At 36.4% G+C, this 12,031-nt stretch overlaps 1 protein-coding gene across 1 annotated transcript; it reads right to left on the bottom strand.

Moving 5' to 3' along the window:
- Positions 1-595: 595 nt before the first annotated feature.
- Positions 596-4,257, bottom strand: LOC130138263 (MDIS1-interacting receptor like kinase 2-like). Its single transcript, XM_056311835.1, has 2 exons — positions 1,376-4,257; positions 596-1,025 (listed from the first exon to the last, which is right to left on the bottom strand). The coding sequence occupies exons 1-2, from the start codon at positions 4,224-4,226 to the stop codon at positions 640-642; spliced, it is 3,237 nt and encodes a 1,078-aa protein (XP_056167810.1). The 5' UTR covers positions 4,227-4,257; the 3' UTR covers positions 596-639.
- Positions 4,258-12,031: the final 7,774 nt, after the last annotated feature.

Here is a 12,031-nt window from a genome sequence, read left to right as displayed (position 1 = left end):
CAATTTTTTATTTAATTCTCTTAATTTTTCAGGTTTTATTTTCCTGTATGGCCCCTAGTGTGCCACATTGGCGCCACATGTATTAAAAAATTACAAAAGATCACATGTGAGCATCTTCCGTTGGGCAAAGTAGATGGAGCTAACGAAGGGAGTCGATTGTATCAATTTGACAAGTTTTATGATTTGATTATACTTGTTAAAAGTTTTAAGATTCAATTGCATTTTCATGATAATTTTAGGAATTTCAATGCACTATTCTCTAAAAATAATCCTTACTAAAATATGCTCTCTCTTTTCAAAGGATGCAAAGTTACTTACATAATTTCATCTTAACAAATCATACTATGATCTACATTTCATTTTTTTTCTAAATTCATGATGTCGGTACGCATTCAACTAAAATAATTCGACGGAACTTCACATATCATGATCTTGTTATCTTTCTAAGGCATTCTTAAGGCGTGAATGCCGGAGCTGTAGTCCATTTCTTCAGGATTGAAATTGTAAGTGGCAGTAACTCCTGAGTGTTTACGAGCAATTAATGGACCATTGCAAAAATAGATAATGAAATTGACAAATCTAAAACAAAGTACAGGAGCCAGCTTGCTACACAGGGCTGCAACAGGAAGACAAAAATATTCAACAAATGAAACATGTAGGATCAACTAGTTCTTCCAATTTGATGTCCTCCGATGTGCTTATCACGATGGAGCTATGTGCTGTTATCACTCGAGAAACTTGTTGCATGCTTGGACGATGCTCTGGTCTAGGACTTATGCACGAAAATGCCATCTTTGTCACCAAAGCCACTTCTCCTAGCACATTACCTTCCGGGCATGGAAGTCTTTGATCTAAAACTTCTTTCAATGGCCAAGAAGCTATTGAATGGTGTGAGGATGATGAAGAAGAGGACACAAGAGACAATACGAGATCGCCTGGATGACTTCCCATGATTAGTTCCAATGTCACCACCCCGAAGCTATAAACATCGCATTTCTCGTTCACTTCCATTGTGTATGCAAGTTCTACATTGAGAAAAGAGCAAAAAAAAATTCTAGCTTTTATACAATAATCATGCTTCATAAATCTAAATTGATTTTGAGGAAATAAAATTTAGAGAGTTACGTATAAATTAATACATTCTTTAGATTTCGATGGGATTTAAAAGTTGACAAAAAAATGGGATTTTAAAATTTTCATTATTTCTTCAAAAAAAGTTTCACTTCATCAATTGGGGGCATAAATGTCAATTAATCTACTATGGAAACTTGAAGTCATATGAATAGCTTTGGATTTTTCGTTAGGAATTTAGAAGTTTACGCATTTTCTTATCTACAAAATTGAGTGGGGTGACATTGTGAAGAAACCAACTAACCTGGTGCTGCATATCCAATGGTGCCTGCAAAGGGAGTCCTATTAGATGAATAAGGTTCAAGAACCTTAGCCGTGCCAAAATCAGAGACGTGAGCTTCGTATTCTTCATCCAATAAAATATTCTTGCTTGATATGTCTCGATGAATTATAGGAGGAGAGCATTCATGGTGCATGTAGGACAAAGCATAAGCCACACCTTTAACAACATTCACTCTCTTCTTCCAGTCAAATATTGTTATCCTCTCTTCATTGTTCAGTACATCCTTCAAGCTGCCAAATTCCAAGAACTCGTACACTAAAAATGAATGTCGAGAACTCGAGCAAAAGCCATAGAGCTTGATGATATTCCGATGCCGAGCTTGAGTCAGAGCATGAATCTCCCTTTCAAATGCTTTTCGGCTGGCCATTTCCACGTCCACTGCTTCCTTAAGTTTCTTTATAGCAATAGTCTCACCTGTTTTCAATTGGGCCTTGTAAACACTCCCATGTCCTCCCACAACGATGCAATATTTGGCATCAAACTCTTCTGTGGCTTCAATAATGCTCTCATAAATCATTCTTCCATCAAAGCTCCATATTACCCATGGGTTTTCATTGCTTTCATCGATCAAACTAGCCTCTGTTTTTCTTACTCTTCGGCATACAACACTTGAAGCTCCCGCAATAAGAAACAAAGAAAGTAGGCATCCTAAAGTAGGAATCAAAATTAGCAGCAACTTTTTAATTTTGTTTCCGCCTGTGGACATTGTTGCTGTACAAGGATTGAGACCAGCAATAACTCCACACAAGCCTTTGTTCCCTCTCACAACTTCGATTGTAGCATTATGAAAGGCTAGAATATTTGGTAAAGGACCCTCTAACTCATTGTATGATATGTCGATGGAAGTCAAGCTTGCCATATCCTTAAAGGTCGACACAATTGAACCCGAGAGCTGATTGTGGGAGAGATTGAGTGTTTCCAATCTTTGCAGTAGCCCAAGTTGTCCAGGAATTTCTTCGGTAAGCAAATTTTGACTCAAATCGAGAACTTCAAGAGATTGAAGCTTGCTGATCTCAACGGGAATGCTTCTATCAAGATTGTTTCTACTAAAATTCAATATTTGAAGCTTCGAACACTCCCCAAGTTGTCTAGGAATTGAGCCACTTAGGTTATTTCCGGCAAGGTTAATTCTTGCTAGATCGGGCAATGTTCCAAATTCTTGAGGTATGTAGCCTACAAGATGATTGTCATAGAGAGAAAGCTCTAGAAGTGACTTCAGTTTTCCCAGGTCTTCTGGAATTTCCTTAACAAGACTATTTGAAGAGAGGTCAAGTATATGTAATCTGCTCAATTTGCCAAGCTCAAAGGGCATGATGCCAGAGATGCGAGTGTTGGAGATTTTCAGGCTGGTCAAATTGCTATATTCACCAAGTCTAGGTGGTAGCTCACCGTATAGTTCATTGTTGCTCAACTCAAGATAATCTAAGTCAGGGTATGTGCCGAGATCCTCGGATATATTTCCCTTGAGCTGGTTGTTTTGGAGCCTAACTCTATACAAACTCGTGCAGTTTTTGAGACCTCGCGGAATTGGACCAGTGAAGTGATTGTCATTCGCGGCAAAATATTGAAGAACTCGACCACCGCAAATATCTTTTGGCAATTGGCCGACAAAGTTGTTTTCAGATAGCTGTAGTTTTTTGAGGAATGTGAGGTTATTAATCTCGGTGGGAAGAAAGCCCTCCAGATTATTCGTAAATAGACTTAGGTCACTGAGGAGTCCTAGTTTTCCAATCTCTTTCGGAATAGAGCCTGACAACTCATTTTCATTAAGGGCAAGAACACTCAGATTGCCCATGTCACCTATGGAGGACGGTATAGGACCCGACAACTTATTCGTAAATAAACTTAGTTCACTGAGGAGTCCTAGTTTTCCGATCTCTTTCGGAATAGAACCTGACAACTCATTTTGGTAAAGGGCAAGAACAGTCAGATTGCCCAAGTCACCTATGGAGGACGGTATAGGACCCGACAACTTATTGTTGAAAAGGCGGAGGTCAGATAGATTAGTCAAGTTGCCTATGGATGACGGGATAGGACCCGTTAAATCATTGGCTAGTAGTTGCAACATTGTAAGGGATCTCATTTTTCCAACTTCTGAAGGTATGGGGCCAAAAAGTTGGTTGCCAAAGAGGTAAAGAAATTTCAAAGTACTCAGATTTCCTAGAGTTGTAGGAATGGATCCATTGAGATAATTGTTTGCAAAATTGAGGTGATATAAAGACCCCAACATACCTATTTCCTTTGGAATGGGCCCAACAAGCGGATTTTCGCTAATTGTCATCCATGACAAGCTGCTCATGTTTCCAATGGAAGTAGGAATTGGACCGGATAATTTATTCTTCCAAAGGTTGAGCACTTGTAAAGATCGCAATGACCCGAGTTGAGTTGGAATGTTTCCCGAAAGGTTATTAAAAGAGAAGTCAAGAAGAGTGAGCTTGGAAAGATCACCAATGCTTGGAGGGATGTTCCCGAAGAGCCGGTTGTTGCCAAGCCGAAGATTGACCAAGTTGGTTAAATGGGAGAAATTGAGATGGTGAAGTGTACCGTATATGGCAGAATGCGAAAGGTTCAAGCTGGTGACACTCCCGAAGGGATCACAAAGGATTCCGTGCCATGAACAAGGGTTGCTTCCATTCCACGATGACAAAGTAGAGCGGCTCTCACTGTCTAGCTTAGACTTCCATTTTAGGAGTGCCTCCACTTCCATTTTGGAAGAGGTTCGTGCTGAAGCAAGACCAGACATTTCTTGCACGAGCATGAGAAGGACATGAGCGAGGAACAACATTGAGAGTCGTTCTTTCTCGTAGGCCATGACAGCTTTTTAGGTTATTTTTGGTTGAGCTTTCTTCTTTTGTAGGCGCATATGTGTTGAAATGGACCAGGTACAACCGATGTATTTATAGAAGAAATTGGGACCATCAAGTCAACAACTAAGTCAATTATCTTGTCAACTTTTATTTTGTTACGGGCATTATCCCTCCATTATATCTTCCGAGGCAATTCGTTGGTGCAACACTATATATATGAGATAATAAAGTTACCGTGGCACTTGTGTTACAAAAAGTTGAAGATAAACGTCCCTTGTCAATGACATTAGATAATTGGCTTGCATTTTTCTTAATTACGCAGAGTACGAAGCTGACTCTTTTATTTTATTTTATTACACACTAGCTCAAATTAAAATGAGTCTCAAGCACAAAAGTGACATGTCCAATGATTATTTGGTATAATTTCGTTTTACTCTATCAGAAAAATCTTGGTAAAATTATCAACTATAAAATTCGTATATACCCTTGTATGAATAATATGATCTTGAAGACAAAGGTCATAGTCAACACGCCAATTCAAAGTGATAAAATCGTATATCCGCTATCTCTCTTTTGGACCCATGTTATCTTTCTTTTCTAGCCTTCAGTGACTTCACGTAGCATAACACATAAGGAAAATGCTTGCATAACCGTGCCGTTAGCTTAGAAAACGGACAGTCAAACCTCAGCTACTCATTTTCCATCTTAAAAAATGAGAGACTAAAAAAAATGCATTTTCCATATAAAAAAACTATAAGAAGAGAATGATTTTCTTGTCTTATTTAAAGAAACAAATCAAAGTGCTAATATTCAAACAAAATGAAATATATGAAGAACTCAGTTGCAACTTTAAAATAGTTGATATTATTATTCGGCCAAAGAAAAAGATTATGTAGACATTGTTCCCAAATAAAAAAGAACTTAATGACTCAAAAAATAGGAATGTAATTGTCTTGTATACTTTGAACTTTCAATTATTGTTGGATTTTGTAATCGAATAAGTCATAACTGTGGAGAAAGGCTCGTTAATCTCTGCTTCTTTGATTGCAAGAAAGTAAGAGGCATTCATTGTCGTCGAATTTTAGTATGTATCTATATATTTTAGACGTATAATGTTTAATTTTTTCTTCTAATCTCATTCAGATGGATAGAGTTTGTATTGAAAGCAACTTCACTAATGAAAATAATGGTGGTGATGAAGACAAGATGAACAATGTGACCAAAGATGCTAGTGATGAAAGCATCATGACACTAGAGAACATGAAATTCGCACCTTGCATAGGTACGGAGTTTGATTCTTATTTTGATGTTTTCTTTACTTTATTCGTTTTATGCATAATCGATATCACTTGTCTTAATTTTAGGTCACTGGAGAGTCCTTCTAGAGGAATTTTATTTGAGCGAAAGAAATGAAAAGTCACTTTATTGCACAATGATTTCATTATTAGTTGCAAAACCAACGTTTCAAGTGTTTTTTTGTCTTTTAAATTTAATAGATCTATATAATGACATTAATGATTTCTTTTTAGTAAGTGATAATGTTTTTCTACTTGTAATTAGTTATATTTCGGAATCTAATTTATTTTTTCTTTCTTCATATTCAGGAAAATTGATTATGTGGATCCTCTTATGATTTGTCTCTCAATTTGAGCTTGCAATAAGGAAACACAGAAGTAAAACAAGAAAGAAAGAAAGGAAATATAAAGTCAAAAATTGAATCCGGTTTCCTAAAAAAAAACTTGTGGCTGGCCTTTGACTGTCACAATCTCATTTTGCAGAGAACGGTCATGCTAACCGCTCCCAACCTATAACGTGTTAGATCTCACTGTCGTTTACCATTTTTGGCCCTTTTATTTTTATTTTTCATATTCTTTTGGGCGTAATTAGTTGCCCATTTTTATGAAATATCAATCTTGCATGAAACACGAGTCCTCCACTCTGGTGAAAAACGGCATCGATGCCGTGCACATGTCCTTGTTGGTGATTGTACAAAGGTAAAGATAAACATGATTTTGGAGAAGATTCCTCCACTCAAGGTGAAACACGGCATCGAAGAAGATTGGACAAATTCCCCATGTACATATTCTGTGTGCGTCGTGCTTCCCATGTACATGAGCTAGAAATGGACATGATCCCGGAAAATGGTGAAACAAGTACATATTCTGTGAGTGTCGTGTTTCCCATGTACATAAGCTAAAAAGCAGGTGAATTTGTCCAATCTTCTTCGATGCCGTGTTTCACCGTATAGCATGAAACACGAGTCCAATGCTAAAAATGGTCAAACAGTACATATGACTTGACTTGATTTTTCATAAGTAGGGAGTTACCTTTTCTTCCTTTTTGTTCGACTTTTGGGTCTTCTGGCATCAAAATTTGTTTTGCATCCCTGGCTCCCTTGTTTACATTGATCGATTCGTGGTAAAGTATCTTCATCACATACGAGGATGACATTATTCTAAAATATGAATTTGAAATTTGCTCGATAGATTCTATAAATATAAGTACAAACTCGATAAAGAATTCACTGCTAGGGACCTCGCTATTCTGCTGATTGATTTGTTGGATGTAGAAGATATGTGTTGAAATGTACCAAGTACAACCAAAGTATTTATAGAAGAAATTGGGACTGTCAAGTCAACAAACAACCAAGTCAACACACAGCCAAGTCAATAATCACTTCTTCCCGGTGAATGCGAGAAAATTCCAAATTTCTTTTTAGGGATAAATTACGCAAAACTCTTGAATTTTGAGAGGTAGTACACGTTTATCTCTAAACTTTCAATATTATGCAATTGCTTCATGAACTCTTATTTTGTCACGGCCGTTATATTTTCCTTTATATTTTCATTGTATATTTAATATGTGTGGCCCTTTATTTGCAAAGACTTATTAGTCTTTCGGAGAGCAAAGACTGGGATGGAAGTCAACAAAGTGAAAATTTAATCAATATAATCCCAACCTGCTTTAATAAATGCACAACGAAGTCCTAGTTTCTATTTTTTTTCTTTTCCAGAAATACTTGTGAGTCTTCTGAGCTATATTTTCTCTTAGGTTTTATCTAGAGATCGTTATCAGCCATCATCAAGAAAAAACAAAAAATCTTGGCGTGAGGTGTTATAGGCGCAATTGGGTAGATCTTACCCGATCATGAGATGATTACCATTTCATATTTTTGGGTGAAAATTGTATTTTGGTTGGCAGTTAGCATGGTCAAGGAAATTTCTGTCAGCCACGAAAGATGTGATGCAAGAGAAAGTGACACAAAAGTTCACATCCCACTTTTTCTTTCACACATCCCACTTGAAATGATATGATTTTGAAGAAAAATTCCTCCACTCGGTGAAACCTGGCATGGAACAAGACTGGACAAATTATCAAATGTGGACCGACACTTGACGTCAATGGAGGACTTAACCATCTACTCAATTTTCTTTGGTCCACTTTGTAAATAGCGTGTCGCGTAACCGTGTCAAATAGATATCGATAGGTAAGAAAACAAGCAAAATAGAAATAGGGCTGACAAAGAACTGAATCCGCACTCCCATAGTCTGGTTGGACTAAAACCAAACTGAGGGCGAGTCTGCTTTTAGTTCACTGATAGACAACCGAAGTTCATATGGTATAGTCATCAAAAACACGGGTCGCGCTCGTGCGTTGTATATGGAATCCTCTGATCCAAAACTTCATTCAATGAGTAATGTGGGATTGTTGAATCACTTGATGATGGTAGAGATGTGGACAAGAGAAACGATATGAGATTGCCCGAATGTCTTCCCATTATCTCTAAACTTTCAAGTTGCCTCATAAGCTTTCATTTTGTTAAGGCCATTAACCGTCAGTTGCATTTTCCGTTAAACATGTGCAGTGGACATATCCGCATGGCCCTTTATTTGCAAAGACTCGCTAGTCTTTTTCAGAACAAGGACCTCGATGGAAGTTAGCTACACAAAAACATAATATTGCTGAAATACAATCCCAACATGTATTAAAAATGACGAATTCGTTGCCCAAAAAACACATGAAATTCAAGAAATGCACAAGGAGGACCTATTTTCAATTTCATTTTTCTTTTTTTGGAAATGCTGACGTTGTTTTGTGGTATATTTCGTCTCTGTTTTTATGTAGAAATCGTTATATTAAATGTGTAAGCCATTATCAAGAAAATGACAGTGATTTTGGAGAATATTCTTCCACTGGGCAAAACACGACAGAGAAAAAGACTGGACAAGTTCCCCATGTTAATGTAGCATGAAACACGAGTCCAAAGCTATTGGAAAATGGCCGAACTGTACATTTAGCATATCTTTTTATAAGTAGGGCGTTACCTTTTCTTTTTACCATTTTTGGGTCTTTTGGTATCACCATTTGTTTTGTGTCTCAAGTCCCTTGTTTTCATTGATCGATTCATAGTAACTAGACATGTCAAAATGGATCATAAATCCATTTTTTTAACCCATATTTGATTGCTGAGTTATTATACGAGTTAGTTATACATGGGTTTAGAGTGATCAAGTCCAATATAATATGGGTGTTAAATAAGTTTACAACTTACTTAGACCCAATCCACATCCAGAACTCTCTTCACTCTTTCTCGCCCTCATTTGATCTCGCGCTCGCTCGCTCGCTCCGCGCTCTTGCCTTAGTTTAGGTATGAGTTTTCCCATATTGAGTTAAATATGAGGTTTTTTAACAATATAGATCGGGTCGGGTCAGTTATGTGTTGGGTCGGTATGAGTAACTAGATTTGCATTGTATAAAAATGGGGCACAATGCAAAAATCATATTGAATAAATTAAAAATGAAGGAATGATATTATCCATTAATCTAAAGTTTAGAGATCACATTATATAAATTAAAGACCGAAAATGATATTGCATGTTAAATCAAAATTCGTGAATAATTTGTGTTATCATCTCATTTCAGAATTCAAGAATTAGAGAAATGACTGAAGGCAAAGCTCATGGTCAACAGGCCAATTCAATTATTGAAGACCGTATCTCACATGAAAGTCACAGGATGTGCAATCTCAATTTTTGGACCCATGTTGTCTTCCTTTTCTAGCATTCAGTGACCGCGATCCCTTACGTAGCTTCCCGTAATATAGCATATATTGTTACATCTCACTTTCGTTTACCATTTTTGTGCGTTTTTTTTAATTTTTATACTTTTTTTTTGGCGAAATTAATTACCCATTTCAACGAAATATCAATCTTAATCGCTAGTCCATTACCTTGTCCTTTGGATATCTAAGTGATTTTCACGATCCATAATCATCAAGTTTGTCGATCAATGCCTAACAATTTCCTTTTTAAGCATTTTTTAAACCGAGTTTTTGCGGAAGTAATTAAGTGAATCAGACGAATGAAGGCAAAAAGCATCATCAATGTATTGCCCATCAAAAATGACACTTGAAAAAGATGAAATTGTACGTGTAGAGAACTAAATTTCGTAACTTTTTTGAGATCATGTACATTCTTCCAATAAATAATGTACAAATGTCATTAAATCCAAGTCGAGTTATTATCTTTGGAAATTTAAAGTTGGTGTTTATGTAGTAATTGGTTGCAAACTTTTATAAGAGAGAGAGATAGATCTTTTTATTCCCGGTGAATGAGAGAAAATTTCAAATTTCTCTTTAAAGGAAATTACACAAAATTCCTTTGAATTTTGGAAATAGTACACTTTTATATCTAAACTTTCAAGTGTTCCGCAATTACCTCATAAACTTTCATTGTGTCGTAGTCATTACCCTTCCGTTATATTTTTCATTAATATGTGCAATGCCCATCGTATATCTAATATGCACAGCCCTTTATTTGCAAAGACCTGTTCGTCTTTTTAAGAGCAAGGACTGAGATGGAAATCAACTACACAAAAACATAATATTGCTGAAATACAATCCCAACCTGCATTAAACATTATAGTTTCGTTGCCAAAATAGCAAGAAACTCAAGAAATGCACAATGAAGACCTATTTTCAATTTTTCTTTTCTGTTTGGGAAATGCTGATGTTGTTTTTAGCTATATATCCTCCCTATTTTTATGTAGAAATTGTTATCATAAATATGTAAGCTATCATCAAGAAAATTTCTCTGAAGGATCGTTGTCAAGGACGGGAGATGTGATGGAAGAGAAAGTGACACTAAAGTTCACATCCCACTTGATATCATATTGATTTTGGATAACATTCCTCCACTCGGTAAAACACGGCATAGAAAAAGACTGGACGAATTCCCCATGTACATATAGCATGAAACATGAGTCCAAAATTATTAGAAAAATGGTCGAACGGTACATATGACTTGCCTTGACTTGACTTTTTATAAGTAGAGCGTTACCTTTTTTATTATTTTTCGTACGATTTTCCAGTCTTCTGGCATCAACATTTGTTTTGCGTCTTTGGGTCCCTTGTTTTCATTGATTGATTCATGGTTAGGCACATGGACGACATTACTCTAAAATACGAATTCTAAATTGCTCGATAAAGAATTCACCGCTAGGGACTTGGGTATTCTATTGATTGAGTTGTTGTATGTAGAAGTCTAGCATCTTCAAAGGACTTTTCTTGTTATGCTTGCACGCACAGGGAAAGTTTGATTTGCTTTAACTGATCCCACTTTTTGACTGATCATTCCACAATGACTTAACTTGATTCTCTTCTCGATGACTTTCATAGCACGCCAAGCTCGTGTAAACTGTTGATCATGTGTCCTTCCCAACAGGAATGGCTAAAGAGAGACGATATACAGGTGTTAAGTCAAGTCGGGTAAATCCGAGGACGAAGACATTGAAAAGATCTCCACTTAATAGTCATCCTATTGGGAGAGGCAAAAGTGGAACCACTAACTCAAAAGTTTATTGACCAATAATAGTAGTGTGACTAAAATAGCCATTTATCATGACATGTAGCCATAAATTCCAACGTGAGAAGACAAAATTACCATAGAAATCAGTAAAGAATGATAAATAACATTTAAGATTTTACGTGATCCGGTCCAAGTGCTGGTACCAACTCCCTAGGGAGAGCCCATCTTCAAGAAATCTATTATGAACGCGGTGAATACATAATTTACAATCGTTCAAGTGTTTTTTAATCTTTAATTACACGCAAGATAGAACTAACAAGTATTACCTCACAATATCGCATTCTCAACGTGGACTGCACTAGATAATTCCTACACAATTTTTCCTCTCGTCAAACTCACGACATCTAATTATTCTACTTCTCTTCTCCTTTTTCCTTTTTCATCCTGTTTAACTTTTACGTATACATGCCTCTCTTAAAGTCCAAAAGCAATGCTTAGCTTCGTCGAAGTTTCTGCATATTTTTTTCCGGAAAACAAACAAAGACTTATTGGTCATCTTGGAGCAACGACTGGGATGTAATAATGGTAAAAAAGCGGGGAAAACTAAACTAATATATCTACACCTAAACAACAAAAAGCACCATTGCTTGATGAAATTCCAGAAACACAACTAGAAAGTCCTATTCAAGTCACCGGGATTACAGGAAATTTCAAATTTCTTCCCGGTGAATGAGAGAAAATTTCAAATTTCTTTATAGGGAAAATTACAGAAAAGTTTTCTGAATTTAGGGACAGTACATGTTCGCCCTTATACTATTAACTGATATGCAATTATCGTTTGAACTTTCATTTTGTTACGATCATTAACCTATTGTTATAATTTCCGAGGCAATTCTTTGGAACAACACACCACTTACGTGAGATACAAAAATTTAACAAGGAACCATTGTTTCAAAAAGTTGCAGATAAATATCCCTAGTAAATGACAAGGTGACATTTCCCCT

The sequence above is a fragment of the Syzygium oleosum genome, unplaced genomic scaffold (assembly GCF_021117445.2).
Source record: "Syzygium oleosum isolate NSW1041296 unplaced genomic scaffold, Sole_v2.1 Sole_v2.05, whole genome shotgun sequence".
Classification (NCBI taxonomy): Eukaryota; Viridiplantae; Streptophyta; class Magnoliopsida; order Myrtales; family Myrtaceae; genus Syzygium; species Syzygium oleosum.
The sequence above is the reverse complement of the archived record's forward strand: the minus strand, read 5'-3'. Positions and strand labels throughout refer to the sequence as shown.